Source organism: Myotis myotis, unplaced genomic scaffold, assembly GCF_014108235.1.
Source record: "Myotis myotis isolate mMyoMyo1 unplaced genomic scaffold, mMyoMyo1.p scaffold_m19_p_3, whole genome shotgun sequence".
Lineage (NCBI taxonomy): Eukaryota > Metazoa > Chordata > Mammalia > Chiroptera > Vespertilionidae > Myotis > Myotis myotis.
The window spans coordinates 178,175,988-178,201,500 of record NW_023416335.1 but is presented as its reverse complement, the minus strand read 5'-3'; the positions used below and the strand labels follow the sequence as shown (position 1 = coordinate 178,201,500).

General features: G+C 40.9%; 1 protein-coding gene across 6 annotated transcripts in view; it reads right to left on the bottom strand.

Moving 5' to 3' along the window:
• The window catches only part of ITPR2 (inositol 1,4,5-trisphosphate receptor type 2), a 421,971-nt gene that overhangs the window by 322,370 nt on the left and 74,088 nt on the right, over window positions 1–25,513 (bottom strand). For all 6 annotated transcript variants that reach the window (XM_036302046.1, XM_036302048.1, XM_036302047.1 and 3 more), the window contains exons 3-9: window positions 17,209–17,324; window positions 16,337–16,423; window positions 12,302–12,460; window positions 6,753–6,851; window positions 6,364–6,447; window positions 5,913–6,059; window positions 1,213–1,308 (exon numbers count right to left, since the gene is read on the bottom strand). In XM_036302046.1, coding sequence (XP_036157939.1) covers window positions 1,213–1,308; window positions 5,913–6,059; window positions 6,364–6,447; window positions 6,753–6,851; window positions 12,302–12,460; window positions 16,337–16,423; window positions 17,209–17,324 — 788 coding nt within the window. The remainder of the gene's footprint in view (window positions 1–1,212; window positions 1,309–5,912; window positions 6,060–6,363; window positions 6,448–6,752; window positions 6,852–12,301; window positions 12,461–16,336; window positions 16,424–17,208; window positions 17,325–25,513) is intronic.

Below are 25,513 nucleotides of genomic sequence, written 5' to 3'. Positions count from 1 at the left end.
GCACAATAAATCAGATGGCAATAAGCACAGATTAACAGGATGGAGAGGGCCATGGGTGTGAGTGCCAGTTTAGACTGGGGATCAGCATGTGTATGGAAACATCCTGTTTCCCACACCTTTTTCTCATCAGTTCTCCATCCCCTCTTCCTTACCCTCCCTCACATCCTAACCCCAAAGTTAGATAAGTAATACCAAAAACTCCAAGACCAAATTCTGGTTGTAAATCCCAGAAGAAACGAAGTTAAAAAACAGAAAGAGAGTTGAGGAGAGTAGAATAAAAGGATTTTTTCATACATCTAAAAAAACACAGTATTTTCAAAATTATTTTCAAGTTAGATAACCAAATTTTAACCAAATCATTTCTAAAACATCTATGCCTTTACTTCTCTCCACCCTTCATACCTATCTGACTGTCAACATGCTTTTAGCGGAGAAAGAAAAGAGCGTACATGTTTTTACCATATTTATTGACAGTTCTCGGATAATTCTATGTCTGAGGAAGAAAACCCTTTCCTCTCCAGTGGTATCAACAATGAAAGCCACCCAACAGTGAAACAGTGGCCACTGGAGATGAACCTGAAACTACCCAGACTATACCACAATGAGCTCATCACCTCTCCAATGCAGACATTCTGAAAGAGTGAAGCTCCATGGGAAATTTTAGGACCAATCACATGAATATGCAAATCAGATACCCCATTCCACGTGACCTTCCAGTAAACCAACCCCCAGGGTTCTGCTGCTGTTTAGTATTTTTATTGCTGACACTATTACAGATGTCCTCCATTGTTCCCCCTTTACTCACCTCATGCCAGCCCCAGGCCCCATTCCCCCTCCCTCTGGCCATCACCACACTGTTATCTGCGTCCATGGGTTATGCATATATGTTCTTTGCCTAATCTCTTCACCTTCTTTCATCCAGTTCGCCCCCCCCCCCTTCCCTCTGACATATGTCAGTCTGTTCCATGTATCCATGCCTCTGATTCTATGTTGTTTAATTTTAAGACAAAGATTATTTTAAGGCTTCAGTTAATATTCACATTTGAAGAAAAATGGATCCGTCAACCCAGAACATGATAGGCAGTAATGAAACATGTATAATGTACTAATTGGGACTTGCTCCTGAAAATATAATGTACGTTAGAAAACCGAACTGCCCATTTCTCTATTTCAGAATCAGAGATTCCATAGGACTGCATCCATCAGCCTTACCTCTGCCGCCAAGTAGTTCCCGGTTGCAAGGTGTTTAAATCTGAACAAGCTGTTCCACTGTCCCGCACCCCCACGGCATGGGTCGTGATGAACCACCTACAGACAAAAAGAGCAGGGATAATAATGGCTAAAATATATTCACAGACCTGGCAAGCAAATGCCAACAGTTTACACAGGGTGCCCGCCTGTTGACGCTAACTCCTCAAATCTAAAATGTGTTTTCGTGAGAGGACAACAGGGCAGAAAAATAAAAGTCCCCATAAGTGAGCAAAGGACATAACAGTGAATTCACTGTACACGCATGATACTATGCTTTATGTCTGCAAATACAGCTTCACCCCGAAGACATGTTCCCAGGCCAAACTGGAAAGATGGTAGGGTTCCCCCCCATTTGGTATTTAAGGATTCATTCAACAAACAGTATGGAAAACCTGCGAGGTGCCAGGTGGTCTTCTAGACCACAGGGACACGGCAATGAACAAGATTAGAGCTTTCAATGAGTAAGATTTGAGGAACCAGGGGAGGCTACTTTAGATATGACAGTCAGCATGGACATCCGCCTATGACAAGACACACAGCATGAGGAGGTGATGTGTGAGCCGAAACCCAGAGGATAAGAATGAGACAGTCATGCAGAGAGATTGGAAGAGCTCATTCCAGGCAGAGAGAACCACAAATGCCCAGGCCTGGAGGTCTGGACTAAGGTAACTCTTGGCCCTTTCCATGTCTGCTTATGGCGAGCACCATGTCCTTTGATGCCTGTCCTTGGAACTGGCCTTTCCCCAAATGCTGAGCCACTATGCTCATTGAGAATAAAAGCAGAAGATCTGAAACAGGTGGTAACGACCGGTTTGGTGCAGTAGCAAGACTCAGGCTTTACAGCCTGAAGATGCCTGTGTTTGAGTCCCGGCCCAGCCAGTTACTATGGTATGATTACAGTGAATAATTTAATATCTTCAAGCCTGTGTCTTCATATATAAAGTGGGGTTAATTCATAGGATTGTTGTGGAGATATCATAAGACATTCCAGAGCCTAGGAGTACTTTTCATCATCTCCCTCAACAGGTTAGCTTCTTTTTATTAATACTGACTACTCTTGAACTCCTGCTCAGCCTCAAGTTCTGTATGTGTATATAATATATATAATATATATTATGTCTTTTTCTAGACTCCATCTTCTATGTCTTCTCCTACTCCAATAGCTCAAATGAGATAATAATTATGAAAATACTTCCAAGTGGATGAAGTCTTTAAAATCATTCCTCCTATGGCCGGAAACCAGCCAATCCTACAAGGCTCAGTTTTCAAATCAAACTTCTTTCACAAATCCTTTGCTAATCACACCAGCATCTGAGACCTTGTCAATGTCTGAATTCTTGCTCCCTTGGGGGAGCCACAGATACCTTTGAGAATCTGATCAATCTATTGGTTTTCTTATGTACACAAACATATTTTATATACACATGTTAGAGGTTAACAAATAACTTGAAGATCACCATTGATCCCAGACTAAGAACTAGACTATAGTAGGTCTAGCAATGGTAGTACAGCTCCCTAGGGAACAATTTGGAGATACAGAAAGGGAGATGTTTTCATTTGTCTCAGTGACTTGGGAGAAATGCTTTTGGCATTAATAGATAGTGGACAAGACATTATACATCCTGCAATTCACACATGTTAGCTATTCTGTGTGCACACAGGGCCATCCCACCTTCACCCTCCCATGCTTCCCTGTATTACAGGGGCTGGAAGCCTGGCTGGTGGGGTGCTGGAGACATTTCATCAGAATGAAAAGGAGAGCGAAGTACAGAGAGGATCCTCTTTTGGCTCCAGGAAAGGTGGTGGCAGCTGCCTGGTGAAGGCTCCTACAGGCAGGGGTGCAGGCTCCTACAGGCAGGAGTACAGGCCCCTACAGGGTGGGGTGCAGGCTCCTACAGGGTGGGGTGCAGGCTCCTACAGGCAGGGGTGCAGGCTCCTACAGGCAGGGGTGCAGGCTCCTACAGGCAGGGGTGCAGGCTCCTAGAGGGTGGGGTGCAGGCTCCTACAGGCAGGGGTGCAGGCTCCTAACAGGCAGGGGTGCAGGCTCCTAAAGGCTGGGGTGCAGGCTTCTACAGGCAGGGGTGCAGGCTCCTAAAGGCTGGGGTGCAGGCTCCTACAGGCAAGGGTGCAGGCTCCTAAAGGCTGGGATGCAGGCTCCTACAGGGTGGGGTGCAGGCTCCTAAAGGCTGGGGTGCAGGCTCCTAAAAGCTGGGGTGCAGGCTCCTACAGGCTGGGGTGCAGGCTCACTGGGTGGGTGAGGACTCCCAAAGCACAGGAGGAGAAGCCTGTCCAGGCTCAGAGTGGGGCAATAGTGGGTTACTGCACTGCCAGATCCTCATATAAGACTACTGCTCCCAGCCCTAACCGGTTTGGCTCAGTGGATAGAGCGTCGGCCTGCGGACTAAAGGGTCCCAGGTTCGATTCGGGTCAAGGGCATGTATTACCTTGGTTGCGGGCACATCCCCAGTAGGGGGTGTGCAGGAGGCAGCTGATCCATGTTTCCCTCTCATGGATGCTTCTCTCTATCCCTCTCCCTTCCTCTCTGTAAAAAATCAATAAAATAGATATTAAAAAAAAAAAAAGACTACTGCTCCCAACCCGTTTTCCCCATCCAGTCCTTCCAATAACACTGAAACCTAATTTCCTATATGAAATACCTCTTTTCTTGAAACACCTGATGCTCAGGTTTCCTGACTGATACACCACACAACAGAGAAACGTGCCCCAGCCTACCTCCTTCAAATCTCCTACAGAAAGAAACCCTCCACAAATATAAATTGGTAATACGTTGATACATAATCATACTAAAAAGCATTTACATCAAGTTATATGAGAAGTCCAATAATTTAAGAGAAATACACTATGAAGAGAGACGCTTAAATGAATTCAAGACATCTCAACATTATTGAATAATTTATTCGCTCTCTCCCTTCTGACTGCTCAGCAGGTTATAACATTTCCAACTAATGCATTTTGTTGAAATGGATTTCAGTGCAGTGGTACAGTTACAGCCGAAGCTATAAAACTAATAGCAAATATATTGAAAAGATTCAAAACTCCTTTCAACAAATTTAGAGCCAAACATCAAACAGGCAGAGGCACATGAAATGCGGGGAACTCACTGGAGAGGGAAGTCACTATGTGGCCTTTTCATCACTGTATTTTATTAATAAAGTTTTAAAATAATATCTCACATTATTGCTATCCCTTTATTTTTTTAATTTTCAGAGCACACAAACTGATAAGAAAGTTATGGTGTGAAAATACATATTTTAATTATTAATTTCTTTTCAGGTAACTTATCTTTCAGTCTTACCAGGATGAGAGAAGTTGTCAGGGTGATGGCTCTTTTCCCCAACACCTTCTCAATTCCTTATCTCCCACTGAGGGATATGGTCTCTCCTGAATGCCACAGACTGAAAGGATGCCTCAACAAGTGGCGGATTTCAAGATAGACAATGTGTTCTTTGTGCTATTTCATTTCTATTACAAACCATGTCATAACTTAGAGAATTATTTTGATGTTACACTTATAATGAAGGCTCGGCTCATTTGCATAAACATCATACTACTTCATTTCTCTGTTTCAGTAGTCTGTAATTTGCCTTATTGTCCCTGTTTCAATTATGGTTATTTCCCTCTTTTTTAATCATGTACAATTAAGTCTCTTCTGTTAAGCACTAAAGAGTTTAATTATGCACCTCTGCTCTTTCGTTTTCCTGTGCTCATATAGAATGCTGTCTTATCCTCTGCGTTTACCACTTCTTTCATGTGTCCTTCAAAGTTAGGTATACATACACTATCTTCTAGAGTAGGTATTTGCATGTTGAAGTACATATTATTTTATTATAAAGTATTTTCCTTTTATTTCTCCTTCATATTAGAATTTGGGGCATTTTATTAATTTTTAATCATGAGAATATATAGATAATATTACCTATGAGTTTCATCTTAGGATATTAAAGGAAGTATCAGAGAATATATGCTGTAAAGGGCGAGTAATGGGTTTAAGGTGGTTGAGATCCACTGTATAAGCCTGGATGTGCATTAAGTCAAGATGGAATTTATCAGATGTTGGCTTGGTTGTAAGCAATTATGCATATCTTATCTCCTCCACTGTATTGAAAGGTTCTGTAAAGAAAAATCCATATCTTACATTTTCCTAATTACTCTACCATATTGGGACATTTAAAAAATACTTTTCAAAGGTTGAATGAATTCCTAACTATGGCTCTCCTCATCCCACTAGAAAAAAAAAATGGCATTCCCGAAGAACTAACTGTTCTTTGCAGTCACGGTAGGTCTGAGGTTCACTTAAAGTGAGTCATCCCACCCCATCTTAACTCCAATGACAGTTGAGACACATAGCCTTCAGTCTCATCAATGTTGACAACACACATTTCACAATGGATTTTTTAAAAGCAAAATCACATATACGCCCATATTAAACAAGAGGGAGAGAGGGAGAGGCCCCAGAGAAGACAGGTAAAGGAAATAGTAATGTATCAAATTGGTCACTGAATAAAGAAGTGCAAGTCAGTCCACAAAAAGTAATGTTTCATTCGTCTATCATAAATGAAGCGTATGACGATAAAACAGCCTACTGAATCCTCTTTTGTTGATGTAAATATTTATTAAAAGCCAAATAATATTTCACTCACCTCTATTTCCCAGAGTGCTTTAGAACTAGTAGCAGAAGTGGCTGATTGACGCAAGGTTGTACGAAGAAAAATGTGCTGTTTTTTCTCATATTCATCACAGGTCAGAAATTTCTCTTGTTCTGCATGAAACAATCTAACGACGTCACCCTAGAAAAACAAGTCAAGGAAACTGTATTTCCAAGAAAAGGCTGACCATAAGACATGAGGAGCAAGTGTACCTTTCTGATTTTGACAATCTACTTAGTGTTTAACAATTATTTCTACATTTCAAAATACAGGAGAGGAAACTAATGAAACACTTTTTGTGAGTATACAGCCACATTCTAGGTTGATAGCTTTATAGTCACACGCTACACGATGAACACCAGGGGATGCGCATGATTTGCATCTGGAAGTTCAGTAAAACTGCCTTTGATTCTTCCAGCAAATGTTCTGTGCAGCACATACTTACACCTTTCAGCACATCCTCTCGGTAAGAACTATATTTCATGAATAAAGTGATTTTCCAGCTGGTGTTGCAATTAACAGCATTCACCTATTAATGAAGAAATGTCCAGTTATACCACTACAGTTCCACGTTATAACAGAAATTATTTCTTCAACTAGCAAAAGGTGAAAAAAGACAACTTTGTACAATGACGTAGGTACTTCCACACAAATGTCTCCAAAGGACCATCTGAAAATAGCAATACAATAACTAATAATTATCTATTTGAACCTTAGGAGTATTCATCAGTGTCACTAGGCTTAAGTTTATGAAAACAATGAAAGAAACTATATGCCTTTTGTTCTCTCTCATGAGAAAATGAACGAATTTACTTGTTTTCCTCCCAAACATACCTCTTTGCACCCTGGGTTATCGAGAAGCTCGATGTTGCTCGCATGCAATGGCTGTCCTGCGTTCACGGGCATCAGAACAACTTTATCGCCAACAACAATCTAGGAATCAGAAAGAAGTCGCCATTCAGACGCTGTCTGGCTCTTTGGTCTATATTGGAAGCTAAAAATAACTCCATGAAAGTCCTCCTTGTTGACTTAACTCCTGGCCTGTTTTTCCTCCGAACAAACTTCAGTTCAATTCTTTTTCTCTTTCAGGTAAAATTCTTCTGATAAATGATCAGATAATCATGTCCCATAGTGCCCATCAGCCTGAATTCATAAAGCTACTGTAGATTCTTTTCTCATCAGTCTCCCCTTTCAGTGAGAGCTTTCTTAACATCGATAACAGGTCATTATTCCTCCCCATGCGGTCTTAACGCTATGGGCACAGCACATAGAGATAGTGAATACAACTGCCTCAAAAACCAATCCGCCTAAATAGTAGAACCACTTCGATTAGAAGTAGCTAATGATATACATTTGTATTATCTCTGGAATCAAAAACAGACCTGTTAAATTTGACCCTACCTATCATCTCAGAAATTTATTAAACATTCTAATGTCATCTGGATTCAGGAAATGCAGCATGAGGAGCGACCTTGTAGAACTAGGTTTACTGTTTGGGGCTTTAGGCATCTCCTTCAATTTTACCTTAAACATATCAAACTAGTAGTGCTCCTTAATCCTGGTGTTCAATTTTAAATTAAAATTAAAATTGGTTATGTGAAAAATGCTCTACAGAAGTAAGTCTAAGTTGATTTTTTTATTTATGCTATCATTACCTGCTTTATCTTCAAGTACTTTTATTTATAACTCCAAATGTGGGGAAATTAAGTTATGCATTCTTAATGATAATAATGAACAGTTTAATTTTATAGATAGGGAAGTTGCTTTTGTGATTAAGTTCCATTAAAGACTTATTACTGAAGTACCTACACTGCCATTTATAGAATTTCTCACCATCTGGCAAATGAAAACAAATACCTTCCCTGTGCATATTTCACAACTGAATATTAGAAGAAATTCACTTGACAGACAACTGACAAACAAGTTAGGACTCTGACAACAATAAACAGAACTTCTGCCCATATCCTAGCCTAGACCAAGATATTAAGAAATGTCATTTCACATTTTCATGTAAATCAACCTTTTATAGATTATATAGAGGAATCCACATTCACACATGGTACTGTGGTCACATATCTGGAGATTCAAATATGACAGAGAAGTCTGGTTTGCAGAAATAGCTTCTAAACATCAACCTTCCTTTCAAGTCATCATCATTCAGATGATGTGACACACAGACCCATCATAGAAACTCTCTGTGTATAGACAAGGAGAGATCAACAAGAAACAGTGCTGAGGGAGAGGTAAAGGGGGCAGAGCTGGGTTATTTTTGTGTAAAAAAAGGAGGAAGGGAAGGGAGTAAAAGTATATGCATAAGAAACCCTTCTAGTGGTTAACTGGAAGAGGGGTGGGAATTGGGGTGATGGTAAAAAGGCTAGAAGATGTTTCACAATATATCTTTCTAGTATTTTCTATTTTGAACCATGAATTGGTATTTCTTAAAATTAAATATAAACAAGAACATATAAAAGTCAACATGACATAATCATATTCCCAACATCCTCAAAAAAGAAAAAAAAAAAGACACCACAACTTGTTATTGCACATGACCCCAAGGCAGCTCTAAGTCTCGGCCACCTGCAAGGCCGAGCAGTCCTCCTTACTATAAACAGTGGGGCTGACTCCACAGCCTCGCGGGGCTGCATCTGGTTTTCCAATTTCTTAAAGAACGTTGGGTCTGGTTTACTCTGTCATTCTTATCTGAACCAAAGTAAATATGAGCCAATAAGTTGCTAAATGTAATGTACAGTTTAGCTATGTACTTCCAAATGAAAGAATGCTTTTGGCTGCACCAATATTCACTGCTCTAAGTCTTACTATTTTACTATAGTTGTTTGTAAGCTTTGAGCCAATCCATATGTTATATGTACTTTAAAATAACACCCATAGTGACTTATATTTTAAAATATATTTTTATTGATTTCAGAGAGGAAGGGAGAGGGATCGAGAGATAGAAACATCAGTGATGAGAGAGAATCATTGATCAACTGCCTCCTCATGGGCGGGGATAGAACCCACAACCCAGGCATATGCCAGGACCAGGAATTGAACTGTGACCTCCTGGTTCATAGGTTGACACTCAACCACTGAACTACCTCGGCCAGGCACAACTTATATATTTTTAAGAGACCAGCCACATAACCAAAATGCTGCAAATTCTAAGGTTTCATAAGAACAGTAATCACGAGGAGAATCTAATATTAATTCATTGATTTCCAGGTCAAGTTCCTGATGATTACTTTGACTAACCAAGCTGAATAAGACTTTCAAATGAAACAAGCAGTATGCCAATCACAAGAAATAAAAGGAACAGTAAGAGGTGAATGGAAGAATACAAAAGAGGGTAAGAAATAGTTCCTATTTTCAAAGAATACACACCTACTTAGATAACTTGGTAAATATAAACCTTGGTGAGATTCTCAGAAGAGTGCAGCCTGGGGCCTGATCCACTGACCAAGTCAGCTGCCTTCTGAGAAGCTATCTATTGAATACAGAACTTGAGGATAAAGTCATTTTCTGCCACATCACATTTGCTCTAGTGCACAAACATCTAAACATTTTCAATTCCAAAAGCACTTCTATTGATTCTACGTACCAGCCAGGTGAGATTCAAGCTGGGATCTTACTGAATTTTAAGAATATTCTAATGCCATTAGCAGCTACCCTTCTTTTGAAATGGCACCTGGTATGGGGGAAAGAACTTTGCAATAGAAAGCAAAACCATCAGTGTTAGTCCTGCCTTTGCTATAAATCCAAGGCGTCCGGTTTTACAAAATAGCAAAATCTACTTGCTATTTGAAGAGTCTCTTTCCCTAAGAGTTGAATTTTTCTCTTGATTGAAAGGGGCCTATCCTTTTCTCACTTTTAAAATCTACCATTATGGTAAAGAACTAATGTCTTCTTAGATCAAAGCTGAAAATGAAAAAACCGGCTATTCAATCATGGGAAGATGAATGAAAATAAAATATTTATGTACTCTGCTCAAGGCCACCCCCAGGGACTTTCTAGCTACTCAACAGCAAGCAAGGGCTTCTACACAGCTGGAAGTTGAGGAATCCATACATCTATTTTCCCCCAAAACTATCCCATAATTCTTTAGACATATGACCAAGGTACAGAAACCACTGCTTTTTGAAGATAGAAGCATTTTTCTCCCCAGCCTCATTCTTTCATTTCATTTCAGTAACCAAACATCTTGTTGGATACTTATAACCTAAAAGTAATTGCTAAATAGTAAAATATAATTTTAAAGATCCTTTGAACCTTGCAATTTCCTCTTCTAAGTTTAATATAAATTTTTTTAAAAATCAGTAAATATTAAACCATTTGTTGTGAAGTGACAGTATCTGCATTTGCCTCCAATAAAATACTGCAGACTTAATATTTTAGAAAAAATGCTGCCTATTCCTAGGGAAGAAAATGAGCATTATAGTACAACTATTTATGTGGCAAATGCAGGGTTGTGGTGGTGCTTATGCTTTCACAGCATCCTCCGTCACACACAAAAGCTACATGGTGGTGAGCAACAACAGTGAGCCATTTCAGCAGACAGCGATGCGGGAGGTTGTTTTAGCCATGCTTTATGGAGCACATCTACACAAAAGGATTTCTACGGCACCGAACAATTACAATGTCCATTTTAACCAAGACCTAGTGTTTGGGTGGTGGCTTCTTTTTATTTCCGCAATACAACTAATTATTCTAAATAGTTCATTACATTCAACTCTCTGTTGGTCCCATAAAGGCATTTGGAAGTACAGAAAGAACAGATAAAATAAATAAATAAACAGGAAAGAATGCATTTTTAAAATCTACAGCTAGTCTAATCACCTGGTATATCCAATCATTTCATCGCATTCCTTCAGAGCCTGAGCTCGTGTTTTGTCTGTTTTGACATTTAATTTTCATGGGCCTCCTAAAGACAGGGACACTACTCAGTGCGGGGCTGGAGAAGGGAACAAGCAAAACAAGGAAGGGAAGAGGTTGTTCATAAACATAATCAGCCCCTGAATAATTGAGAGTTGATTGTAATTAACTACCTATTCAAAGTAAAATATATGTATCATGCTCACAGCACACATCACTTGATGCCAAAAGAAAAAAAAAAGGTAAGACTTGTTTCTTGAGGAATCAACACAAGACTTAAAGTGCATTACATCCCTGCATGCCATGCTGCACCCGAACCTTACCTAGGAGGGCATCACCAGATAATTTATTAACAAATTAAACCATGAAGCTTGCATCCTGTGGAATAGACTTTGTACTTCAAAATTCACTGGAAAATAGATTCGTTATAAAAGAAGACATTTCTAAAACAAGAAATATCCAACACATTTGAAATATAATTGAGAAAACTATCAGAATAATTACATATTTATATTGTTCTGAACTTATAATGTGGTTGTTTTTTTTATCTCAACGACTTTTTCTTAATCACCTGACCCAATATTTGTGGGGTATTCTATTTAGGAAACTTATTCAGTATTGACTATCAATCAGCATATATTGAGCAACTCCTATGTGCTAAGGACTATCACCTGCTGCTTTATTACACATAAAACATCTTACTGTGGGTCTAATTCAGCAGTTCTCAACCTGTGGGTCACAACCCCCGAAAATACATCCTGCATATCAGATATTTACATTAGGTTTCATAACAGTAGCAAAATTACAGTTATGAAGTAGCAACGAAAATAATTTTATGGTTGGGAGTCGCCACAACATGAGGAACTGTATTAAAGGGTCCCGGCATTAGGAAGGTTGAGAAGCACTGAACCATTTCACGTAATTTTTATTTTCTCTACTCCGTAAACCAGACCAAAATTTAACAACTGCCAACACTTACAGGAAAGAATATGCACATGTTCCACAACGTAGGTTCAATGCCATCAATGAGCAAGGGCCAACCTATAGCTCCTCATACATTACACATCTATTAAGATGTATAGACTGTAGACAGTAGACCGTAGAGCCAGTGAACAAAATACCAGCATGGTTCACTGTGCTCCTCTATTCATTCAGAGGAGCAGACATGATGTGCTAGGCAGAGTTCTGCTTCCTTACAGCCAGGCTCCCTCCTGATTAGGCAGAAACGCAAGCCCCACCGCTCTCTTCTAAAGCACAGCCAACATTAAGGTTACTTAAGTTCCCTGACACAAATTTGAGTTGGAAGGTGATATTATATTAATTTAAACTTTGTCCTTTTAAAATTCCTGAGCATAGTTTGTATGACAAATAAGTGATTTTAACCTATTAAAGATAGGAATATAAAATAATAGGTGAAGACTGAGAACGCAAATTCCTTGTTACTTTATGGGTTCTCTTATTAAGGATTATTGTCTTTATGAATGCACTGTTATTCTCTGAATTTTATATGTACTTACATTGTCCCCCTCGCTTCTCAGCTTCCAGAAGGGATGGATGTAAAACCAAGACCCTTCATTTCCTGCAGCGTCCAAGGACACGCGCATGGCATTCTTCTCCAGCAGAGCAGGTAACCTCTTGTTGACAGTCAGGTACTTGTTGCTCTTTATATGCAGTAGCTGTAGGGAAAAGACATGGGTTACCCCTTATTCTGGAATCTCCTCTGTTAAATACATGTATACATTCATGCACATACCATGTACCCACATAACAAGGTACCCATTAAACAAAAACTCCAAACTCACCAGCTTTCCAACTTGACTTCTTTGGGTTCCTCCTCACCACCACCCCCACTTCTGATTCAAATGAAGTGGGCACATGAGGAAAACCAGGAAACACCTCTGACTGATTTTCATCTCTTTATAAATAATAAAATAAAACCAGGCTTTCCAAAGGGACCTGGAAGTTCCCCCAAACCACATTCCCGCGCAGCCACAAAAACAGACCACTCTAAAGAAAAACCACAAAACTAAAATAATGTACAGGCCCACTTAGTATGAATAACCATCCCTGCCCACAGACATCCCCAATCCTTTCTCTGTCAGGAGGCAGACGGCACAGTCTACACGGGCTGCACAACTCCTACGGATGCTGAGCCACCCCTTCTCAGATGAGCCTAGAAGCGCCGTTTCTTGGATTTTTTTTGCATAGCATGAACAAAATTTTTCCAAAACATTATTTTACTGAGTAGGAAGACTAAAACAAATAACCTTCCTCTCTATTATTATGATCATTTCAAAAATGAATGTTATTTAAATACAATATAAGAAGGAAAATATCTCAAAATAAAGAGCAATTCTTTTTTTGTTTTGGTGAGGTTTTTTTGTTAATTTTAGAGAAAGAGGAGGGGGGAGGGAGGGAGGGACGGAGGGAGGGAGGAAGGAAGGAAGGAAGGAAGGAAAGAAGATCAGCTGCCTCCTGCATGCCCCCTATTGGAGATTAAGCCCACAACCCAGGCATGTGCTCTGACTGGGAATTGAACGGGCGACCTTTTGGTGCATGGGATGATGCCCCATCAACTGAGCCACACTGGCCAGGGCAAAGGCAATTCTTAAAAAAGAAATCAGCTTTTTGAAAAACTCATTATAATATCCTTGGTTCTTATCCTATCTAATAAAAGAGAAACATGGTAATTAGCCGTACATCTGCTACCCTTCCCATTGGCTAATAAGGGCAATATGCAAATTAACTGCCAGCCAAGATGGCGGCCAGCAGCCAGGCAGCTTGAAGCGAATATGAGGCTTGCTTGCTTCAGTGACAGAGGACTCCAATGTTCCCCACCTGCCGCTGCCGGCCTCTGAGCTTGCAGTTTGAAACATTGTTACAAATATAGAAGCTAAACAAAACCCCAGAAACCTGCTTTCAGCCAGCCGGGATCTCAGAGCTGGAGTTGAAACAGTGTTTCAATTATAGAACCCAAACAAACCAGATACCTGCTTTCAGCAGCGGAGGCCTAAGAGCTGGAGCCAAGCCTCAGAGCTAAAGCTGGCCCAGAATTAAAAAAAAAAGAAAAAGAAAAAGAAAAAAAAGGAGCAGTTGGGAGCTTCAGTCACCTGCCAGCCTGAAAACAGCCCTCAGCCCCTCACCCAGACTGGCCAGGCACCCCAGTAGGGACCCCCACCCTGAAGGGTGTGTGACCAGCTGCAAACAGCCATCATCCCCTCATCCAGGCTGACCAGGCACCCCAGTGGGGACCCCCACCCTGATCCAGGACACCCTTCAGGGCAAACCAGCCGGCCCCCAACTGTGCACCAGGCCTCTATCCTATATAGTAAAAGGGTAATATGCCTCCCAGCACCGGAATCAGCGGAGCCGCAAGGCCTCCCGGCACCAGGATCAGCGTGACAGGGGGCAGCGCCCAAACCCCCTGATCGCCCTGCGGCTCTGTGTGTGACAGGGGGCAGGGCTACAACCTCCCTATCTGCTCTGCTCTGTTCGTGAGAGGGGAAGGCGCCCCAACCCCCTGATCGGCCCTGCTCTGTGTGTGACAGGGTGCGGCGCCCCAACCCCCCCCCCCCCCACGGGCTCTGCTCTGTGTGTGACGGGGTAGAGCCATAACCTCCCCATTGGCCCTGCCCTGAGTGTGAGAGTGGCGGCGCCCCAAACCCCTGATCGGCCCTGCTCTGTGGGTGATAGAGGGTGGCGCCCCAACCGCCCCCCCACGGGCCCTGCTGTGTGTGTGACGGGGTAGAGCCATAACCTCCCCATCAGCCCTTCCCTGAGTGTGACAGGGTGTGGTGCCCCAATCCCCCAATCAGCCCTACCCTGAGCGTGACTGAGGGTGGCATCGCAACCTCCCGATCCGCCCTGCTCTGTGCATGACAGAGGGTGGCGCCCCAACTCCCCAATCAGCCCTGCTCTGAGCCAGGCCAGGGGCTGCACCTAGGGATTGGGCCTGCCCTCTGCCACCCGGGAGCAGGCCTAAGCCAGCAGGTCGTTATCTCCTGAGGGGTCCCAGACTGCGAGAGGGCACAGGCCGGACTGAGGGACCCCCCCTCCCCCCCGAGTGCACAAGTTTTTGTGCACCGGGCCTCTAGTCCTATATAATAAATGCCTAATATGCAAATTATCCCCTTGGGAGTTCAACTGCTCGCTATGACGTTCGCTGACCACCAGGGGGCAGTGCGGAATGAAGGAAGTCCCCGGCTGGCACCCGGCAGTTGGGGGAAGGGAGGCCCCAGCTGCAGCCGCTAGGGACCCTACCCGTGCATGAATTTCATGCACTAGTTTTATCATCTATAATAACAAAAGTATAATATGCTAATTAGACTGGACAGCCAAACGACCTTCTGGACATCCTTCTGGATGAAGCCAGGGCTGCGAGAGCCGAGTCCCTTGCACGAATTTCGTGGATCGGGCCTCTAGTAAACCAATAAAAACTCTCATGGGCCAACCCCACTTCTTTTGGATCCACCATGTGAAATCTGGGTTTTTGTTTTGTCCCTTTTTTTAATGTGTTTTTTATTGTTGCTAGTATTATAGATGTCCCCAGTTTTCCCCTTTTGTCCCCCTCCACCTGGCTCCCACCCCACCCCACGCCTTCACAGCACTATTGTCTCTGTCCATGGGCTACGCATATATGCATATAAGTTCTTTGGTTAATTTCTTCCCCTCCCCCAACCCTGCCCTCTGAAATCTGTCAGTCTGTTCCATGCTTTCATGTCTCTGGATCTATATTGTTGTTCAGTTTATTTTGTTCATTAGATTCCATATATAAGTGAGATCATATGATATTTGTCTTTCTCTGACTGGCTTATTTCGCTTAGCCAAATACTCTCCAGTCCATCCATGCTGTCGCAAAGGGTAAGAGAGCCTTTGACAAACTGGTTTTTATAAACATGCCTCACCCCTGACTTCACTAATCTGTTCAACTATTATTTTCCCTTTGACCCAGTTGCCTTATTTATTTCTATTTTATTGCGTTATGTGGTATTTCTGAAAATGCCTTACATTCTTTTTGGAACAAGGTGGGGCATATAGTAACAAATAACCAAGTAAAAAGCTAATAAATCTAGTGAAACACAAGAAAGGAATGCAGCTGAGATAAATCAGTGTGCACACTAATTGAAACAGAAGCTCTCTTAAGAACAAGTCAAGGACAATCCCCATCTAAAAGTACAATTTGAAACTTTCCTCTCTGTACAAAATGAAAAGATAAAGGTTCTTATGTTACACGTTAGCCCATTAATACTAACGGGCTATTTTATTACATGTCCTAATGCCTTTATTACATGTTTCCCCATCTTTTTCTTTTTGATACAGTAACTTGTGGATGCATCTAGAGAAGCTCACTTCTTAATGTGTATATAGCAGACTTATTACTAAACACCTAGAATAGTGTGCTGAATGTCAACTGGAAATATCATGTCATCTTTAAGTACCACCAAAGAACAAACTACTGCACCCCAAAATTTTAATGCTATTTGGTATTCCAACAAATGCAGATTATCCATAAAATATTCACCTCTTTTAAGGGAAAGTAAATCGACACTTACTTGGATAACATTACTGTATTTCACGATTTCTCCCAACAGCTTCTTGTTTTCTGATTCATTTTGTTTTTGTTCCAATTCTGCAGCATGCTATAAAATGATTATCAAATATTCAGTGTGAAAACACTGCAAACAGAATGCAATAACTGACACAGAAATAAGGGGTTTTTTAGGAACAAGGAGCACAAAGGATGCAACCATGAATAAAACAGGTTGGTTGCTTTACTCCTGGTGCTTAGGGTAGGGTGGCAATCATTAAATACATGATTATAATACAGTGTGATGATTCTCTCAATTTGATGCTGAAATGTGGCCAAAAATATCTTGGGAAGCTTTTATGTTGGAAATTTCAGAAAAGCCCTAGGCTCGGTGGTCTTATAATTACTTCCAGAGGAATACGGCTAGAGAAACCAGGACAGTAGATGAATTTCAAAAGTCTCAAAATATAGTTTCAACGCTCAAAGTAACAGAAATTTTAATGACACAAATTAAGTCTTATCAAATTTGTACTCAGCCAAATCAGAAACACCAGACTTTCTTTTTCCAATCTTTCAGAAAAAATAATAAAGTACTGTGCCAAGTAAAATATAACTGGATCTGCTATTCCTACAGAGATTCTGAATTGGTTTCCAGTTTGATGTGAATCTCTGAATTTGTCAGGCACACCCTAAAAAATAGCAGCAGGAATGTATTACCTACACACCAGGAAATCAGGAGTCACACCCTATAACTTAAAAGTCCCTTCCAGTTTCAATGTGTTGCTATTCTTCTAAATCTCGGTGGACTGAGTGAAATCACGAGCCTAGGAAACAGATTTTTTGTTACTGCTGTACCTGGTCTACCCTAAGCCAGACAAATAGAAGCCTGGCTCTTACCTGTAATTTCTTCAGCAAGGCTGCCTCTGTGTGGTTCCCTTGTTTGGCTTGCTTAGCTTTCCAATATTGTTTCTGGGCAGAATATCGATTCATAGGACACACCTTAAAGAGGCAGTCTGTGACAAAACAATAAGCAAAATCATGTAACTGAGAAGATCAGCATTTCTTACATTTTCCCATTAGCCGAAGCACTGGAATCTTGGAATCCTGAGAGTAAAGAATATTTAAAGGTCATTTAGCCCATCCTTCAGCCAACTCTTAAATTCCCTCTATTACATCCTGTTCAAATAACTTTTTAGACTGTGAAAACACCCACTTCTTCATTACTTTAAGTTTCTTAAAGGGTACTTTAGCTGGAGTAATTTATAAGGAAATCAAACCAAGTTAACCATAATATTAGAAGCACTGTTTATAATAATGGGGTATGTGGTCTCACAAATTGAATAGAATGACATTAGTGACGTTCACTGCTTTATATGACTCTGCACAATCAATCACTCATTTTATGTATCTTTGACAGCAAAGGGATGCAAACAATAGAAACAATCACAACCACCGCATTTCAGTCACCCATTCCCCAAGTTTCCACATACCTGGGTGAATAGGAAAATCTGAGACATAGTGTGTTATAGCAGGGGGGAGAGCAAAAACAAAACAAAAAAACTAAACCAAGATTATAGTCCTAACTCTCCCACTTAATATCAGAATAGGATATCTAGTGAAATGACATCATTAGTGATATCTCTAAGTCAAAAGGCAAAAACTGCTTTTTCCCTTTTTTAAAAAAATCTTTTCAAATCTCACTTATTTGTTATTATAATGGCATAAATGATAAAAAATTATGATTGCAAACTTTTAAAGGAATTTTTTAAATTCAGAAGAAATGGCTAAATTCTGTTAGTTGACACCCCCGCCTCCCATAAACAGACAGGCTATAGAAAACTAATTATTACTTCATAGTTTAAAAAGTATTGATGTCAGTGTATAAATTTTGTATAAGTATCAGAAAACAGGCACCTTTGAACTGCTAAAAGTAGGGTGAGAGACCATCACAAATACAATATGACACAAGACTCACCACTGGGCACATGAGTGTGAAAACCAAACAACTAGACCTAAGAACAGTTTTCCTCAGCAACGTATAAGCCCTAGAAATTATTTTCTATATACTAGCCTCTACAAAGAAACCATACAAATTTTTAAGCACAAATATAGAGGTTGCTTACCAATATCTCCAAATGAGTGCTCCTGATTTAATGCAGACTATTTGACTATCCTATATGAGGCAAGTAACCAAACTCTACATTGTGTTAGTGCTGCAAAAACCCAAAACCTTATTTAAGTAAAAATGAACTCTAATCTGCAGTCTACACTTCTGACCTCTTTCATGTATGGGAAGAAAAGAGAAAAACTGGGTTTGCCATTACTTCAAGTTCCTAATCAAGTTCGTTAGGAAACGCTCCCTTGACAGAGAAAATGTTTTTCCTAAGTTCTACCCCACCCCAGCAGCACTCCTAATTAGTGTTATCTTTGGGTAGCTAGCTAAGAAAGGGTGTCATGATCCCAATTGTTGGGCTGAAGTTGTTGTGAAGTGAAGCCACACATCCTGCCAAGCCAGGCATCCTACCCAGCCAGGTGGTGTTGCTGGGTGCTAAGATGCAGATCCTCTCCTCAGAAAGCTCACCGTCTAGTCATGGGTAAGACAGGCAACTACCACGTGTCCAAGTTTCACCTTGGAACTCTGGGGAGGTGCTGTGGGGCATGAAGGTGCATGTGGTCAACTTCACCAGGGAAGGCCAAAGAGTTTTTCCAAAGGAGAAGACACAAGCCAAGTTTCAAGGAACCAATAGGAATTCAGCACATTGCCAAAGGGGTTCAAATGCTCTAAGCCAGTGGTTCTCAACCTTCTGGCCCTTTAAATACAGTTCCTCATGTTGTGACCCAACCATAAAATTATGTTCGTTGCTACTTCATAACTGTAATGTTGCTACTGTTATGAATTGTAATGTAAATATCTGATATGCAGGATGGTCTTAGGCGACCCCTGGGAAAGGGTCGTTCGACCGCCAAAGGGGTCGCGACTCACAGGTTGAGAACCGCTGCTAAGGGGAGGGGCATTCCAAGGAGACTGAAGGTGGGAACGAAGGCACAGAAGATGAATGCTGAGGGGCCCTCCAACCTTGCAGGGAGGCTAGGGCTCAGGCTGCGAAATGAAAATGCAGTGGTTTGCTGAAGTCAAGGTCTGGAGAATGCCACATGCCAGGCTAGAGAGTACTAATATGTGCTTTATCTCATGGAAAATCCCAAACACCATGTGAAAGGCGATGTGAACAAATTGGCGAGAAGACCAGCACCGAGCCAGCGTGCTGAGAGACAGTGAGGACCTGCAGTTGGGCTGTGGGTAATAGCCGATTTCAAAGAAAACATCAGCATCAACAGGCTTAATAATCTGTGAGATGGGAGGGGAGTGAAGGAGAAGGGAACATGAAGATAGCCAAATGAACAAGTTTCCACCCACGCTGTCTGAGATACAAAGCCTTCGATCTCAAAAGCCCTTTCTATTTGCAGGGCCTTACTGTTAAGGTCCTCGTCAGCAATCCCCCACAACAGGTGGCATCGCTTTTCATATTACATATAGTGAATAACCAATCTGCTCCACTGCTACTGTAGGACTATTTTGGTTGATGGGAGGGAACAAAGTTTATACAGACTTCTGTAAATTTGCTTAGTTGATGGCAGTGGTGGTGGTGCTGGTGGTGGTGGTGGTGGTGGTGGTGGTGGTGGTGGTGGTGTGTGTGTGTGTGTGTGTGTGTGTAGTTCTCTCTGCCTCTTTTAGAAAACAGAAAAAAAATCAACTGTCTTGGGCTAGTCAGATATTTTGTCTGATTCTCAATTTATTGCAAAATGCAAGTGGTTAATAATACCTGCCATGCCTAATTCGAAGGGCTGCTGAGATACGCCCAAAAGACAATCTGTGTGAAAGTACTGACGCTGTGAATTTTAAAGCCCTCTTATAAATATGAGGTATTACTATTAACATTGCTTCATTAGTTCAGCAATAGCTTCACTAAGATTAAGAGCTGACTAAGCCCTAACAGAGCTCTCAGCACAGAGCAACAGAAAGTAGGGTTGTCAGATTAAACTTGAATACAAACCCAAAGTGCCCAATTCACGACCAGGTATAAGCCCCTTTGGTTTACAGTGTGTTTGTATAAAACTCCCAAATACCCTGAAACAGCATGGCAGTGAGCAGCAGATGCAATCTCCATTACCTTGAAATATCTTATAAAATATGCAGACACAGTCACCAAACCAGCAGGGGTGGAGCCTTGACAAGCCTCCCACATTTCCCAGCCAGCGGGAATCCAACTGTCTCAGAGCTACAGGCTTCCATCAGCCCTGGTCACCCTGCTTCTCAAACGCTCTCAATCTCTCTGATGTGGAGGTACATACACTGCTAACAAATAGGTTTTAGGGAGGAGTCTCATCAGAAAGCAGCCCAGTGTCATTTGTTAATTAGGTTAACAACAGTCTCTTCATCATTTCAAGACCCAAAGAATAATCAAAAAGAAAAAGCTGACCTCATAGGACAAACACCAAAAGCACAAATAAAAGAAAGGAATTTGAGTTAATTTTTTTAAGCTTAACCAAAAGACCTGTGACCAGGAATTTTGCAGAATTTCAGAAGTTGAGAAATGTTAGAAATCTGACGTAACGTGCTACATTCAATCAGGCAACATTATAAGAACAATGCCTTAGAATTAGAACTTTTTTTTTTTACAAGTGTGGAAGGAAATTCAGCCCACAGAAGTGTTCGCTTTAAAATGAAAGACGCAAGGGCCTCTTCGGCCTGCTGACAAATGCTAGTGGAGGGAGTGACTATGAAAGTCCTTTGAATGGTGTGGAGCACAAAATCCATGGCATGTGACCCTGTATCTCAAAGAACCAACCTTCCCACATGATTCCGGGTAAATCTGGCAGGAAATCAGTCTAAACCTCCACTTACAATACCTATCTAACTCGCTTTGACATGTTTTTGCTTTGTGCCTATAAAAACACTTTCTAAAGTATTCGTATCCAGGCAGTTTCTGCACCCGGAGCTGTCTCCAGAACTCCATCTGGGGCTATTATATGTAAAGTTCAAGTTACGCAGTGGCCAGCAACTTCCTTTGGTAACTGGTGGAAGGAGCACTTTCTGTTTCATTTCTCCTCCCTCCTAACATTTACATGAGGCAAGACATAGTACCCCGTCAGCAAATGCCAGTCACAAAGCGGGCATTCAACAAATGGCTCTTTCTTGGTAGCCTGTAAAATGACCTCATATGATTACAGAGAATGTGGTTGCCAAGGCGTTTATTATCTCCAGGTGGAGAAAGGTGGGGAGGGAGGCAGCTGGAGCTTTTCTCTTTGTGATATAAACAGGATGCAGCAGAGCTCAATGAGACAATGGGACCTTCCCAAAGATATAACAGAAAGTGGTAAGGAAACTCTCCCTAGGGTTAGGGACAGGCAGACAAGGGCCATTAGAATTCACAGTTGGTCAGGGGAGAGGTAGGCACCCAACCAGCTTAAAATATAACTGTAGCTCTGTTTATTCAGTTTTTCTAAGAAACGCATCCTGAACCGGTGTCTGTACAAAGTTCTTTATGCTTAGAAGTTAAAAAGGAATGTGTTCTCCTTCAGCATAGGAATTTCATACTGAACTTTTGCCCCCTTTGGTCACAGCCTATGGCAGGCGTGGAGAGAGAATCAAACAGGGACAGTGTTCTCTAGAACGTTGTAAAAGCCAAAGAGAATTTACATTGCAGGTGTTCGGAAACATTAACATTTACCACAGCACATGGGTGGGCAGCCGTGAAGACTACAGAATAACTTCCTCCAGGCAAAAGTCCACTATTTTACTATTGACGGAGGGAGGAAAGTGGCCTTGTGTAGTTACACATTGCCAACATGTTAGAACTCAAAAGGGCTTCCGATGTGAAGGCATCAATAGGAATGTTATAGACTCTCAGTCTCAAACATCAATTACCTGATTCATACATTCATGGGTAAATACTCCAAAACAAACAACACTTTACTTTTTTTCTTGCTCCCTTTGGAGTGAATAAATTCAAATAATATTCAAAAGCATTGATGCTAATTTTCATTCTTGTCTAAGTTTAATTTTAGGATTAAGCAAACAATACCACTACACATAAGTGGAATTTCTTTCCCAAGAAATCATAACATATCATTTTTAATTAATTTTCCCATTCTCAAAATGTCATTATTAACACAGATAATCAAAAAGTGTAATAAGCAGACTGATTCAGGAATCAAAATGCAAGTCTGTAAATTCCATTACACAAATATCAAATCCAAAAGAAAAGAAATGGAAATGAATTTATACATATACAAATGTATGTAGATCTATATATAACATATACATATATAAACAATACATATATAATAATTTATTTTATATATTTATTGGTATTTTATTTACAAATATATGTTTATCTATACATATAAGACCTCATTTAATTATTCTAAAAACTCTTTGAGGTGAGCATTAGTTTTAATATGAGGAAAGAGAAATTCGGAACATTTTTCCTAATCTCAAAGCTAGTCTTTAGGTTTAATCCAAATCAATCTGTCTCCAAAACCCATCTTCATAATTTAATAAAAGATACTCAATATTTCTCAAATTAAAACTTAACAGATACATCTATGTACAGTTACTGAAATTAAACCACACAACCTGACAGTGTAGCTGTGTCTGGTTTCATACCCCAAGACCTGCTGAATTTTTCCTACAAGGACCCAAAAATGTATTAAAAAGAGACCATCCGAATATCTATAACTATGGCCTAATAGAAGGAGCAAGTAAGAAACACCTGAACAGGGGATTTTACTGCCTCAAGTCCTCCACTTGGAAAGTAATAATTTTTAAATAGCTGAACAATTAAACTGTTAATACAAGTAAATTAACTTTATAGAAATAGGCTTGCCTTTTTAAACCCATTTTAGCATGGCAATAAAAATTCCCGGCTTGAAAAAAATGTTTAAGTCTAACACAGGCTATTTTATGCCATTATCGTTATGTAATAGAGATATTTAGATTGAAGAATTACTTGCTGTTCATTGGCTAGTGAATGAATTAATTACTATCCTCATATGGGAGACCTAGAACAAATTCAGTTTCTTGTGCCAGCTAGGTCCTCTGTGAGTAGAGATTGATCCACAAAAACAAGAGAGACCATGGAGTCCTAAACGTCATTATTATAGATTTATGCCCAAGGGAAACTGGCTCTCTATTGATGATTACCACCAGAAAGCATCTACCTCTACAGGTAATTTAGGAGTCAATGGATAATAACTTTAGGGCAGTGTTTTACAAACTGTAACTGTGCACACCAGGTTTGCAATCAATGTATTTGGTCCCAATCAGCCTCGTTTGCATGGAGTGGAATGGAAAGGAGTGGGGTGGAATGGAGTGAGGTGGGATGAGATGGAGTGGAGTGGGGTGGGGTTGAATGGGATAAGAAGAGAAACAGAGAACACTGCAAGTAGCAAGTAGTCTTTCAAGAAACTTGTTTCAGGGGGACTGGGGGGCATGCGTGTGTGTGCATGTGTGTGCGTGTGTGTGTGTGTGTGTGTACATACATACTATATTACAATGTAAAATGTATTTTTTACTGAGTGTTGTAATAAAGTGAAAGTCACAATTTTCAAGGCCTACACAAGTACACAGGTTAGGGTTAAAGGCAATGGAAATTTTTAAAAAATAGAAAGAGAAAGAAATCCTGTGGGCAAAGGGAGAGGAAGCAGACGGCCAAATGAAAAAAATTTTTGGCTCTATGACTTCTGAAAAACACGGAAACTATCCTTTCAGTAATTGAGCAATAAAACTGTTATATAGGCAATTACAATGGAAGAGGAAGAAGCCCTTTTAAAAGTTTCTTTTTTCCACACTCTGGTTGACCTCTACCTGTACTATAGCACCCATCTCTCTGATGCTACCATTCATTAGCTAACATGTTTGCAGGGAACTCTACATGCAGCACCTATTATGTGCTGCAGGAAAGATGATCAGAATCTGTAGAAAGAAACTCCTGCCAAGTTGCCCAGGAAACAATCATTGGATGCCTCTTCTTTCTTCTCTGAAAGGCCTTACTGTCTGTTTTGTGTCCTATTAAAATGCAAATACCTGAGAAGGGAACACACTAAGGTCTTGGTTCTCAGTTTAGCAGTGGAGAGAGATACAGCTCCCGGGGGGGGGGGGGGGGGGGCGCGGGGGACCTGTGCCGCAGATCTGGGGAAGGAACCTTTCAGGGTACCAACATCTGGCAAAATATGTGGGAATGCTGTCTGTCAAATTTTCAGATGACACTGACTGAGGAGAAATAGCTAATTTGACATATAAAAATCTACATTTTCAAAAATCTCTACGGGACAAACATCAGCACCATTAAACTTTAAACAAGTTTAAATATAAAGTTCTGAATTTCTGTTCAGAAAAAATTCAACTGCTTAACCAAGACTAGTAACAGCTAATATGGGGGGGGGGGGGGGCATAGACCTTAGGCTTGTGTTCAACTTCACATAATTAAAATGGCCATACATCCCTTTGTGCCCAGGACAATTCTGGTTTATGTCTGTTACCTGAGCCTAGTTATTGTGTCTGCTTTCATTCTCAAAAGTGTCCTGATTTGAACGATAAAGTGTATAATCACCCCAAATATAACAAATGAATACTGTGATGGGGGGCCAGGGAGGGGGACCTGAAAAGCTGACACAGCCATTTTGGCCTGATTAATATAAGAACGGAGTTTCAACCAGAGGAAGTAAGAACACATCCAGACTGCTGGGCTCCATTGTGCACGTCCAGAATATGCGGCTCAATTCTAGGTGGCACACTTAAAGTGGCACCTCATAAAGTAGCGCATATCTACTGAAGTGAGGCAAATGGGAAAGCACGCAAAATGTAGAAATCAACCATAGTGGGAACTGAGAAAAGAGTAGGTATAATCTCACTTTGTATAGCTAAATACCTACATGTAAAAGAGGGAAGAAGTTTCTTTCTGTGTCAATCCAAAATCAAAGCAAAATTTTTTTCAACGTAAGGAAAATCTAGCCAGCAATTGCAGAAGTCCAAAAAAATACAAATTAACCAGAGGCTAGTAAACTTTTACTGTAGTGCACAGGCAGAGCCGATGAGAAATGCTGCAGAAGGGACCCTGCATTGGGAAGGAGGTCCCTTCCACCTTCTGTTTTATAATGGGAATCGTGGGGGTGAATGGCATGGAGGGGTAGAGTCCGTGTC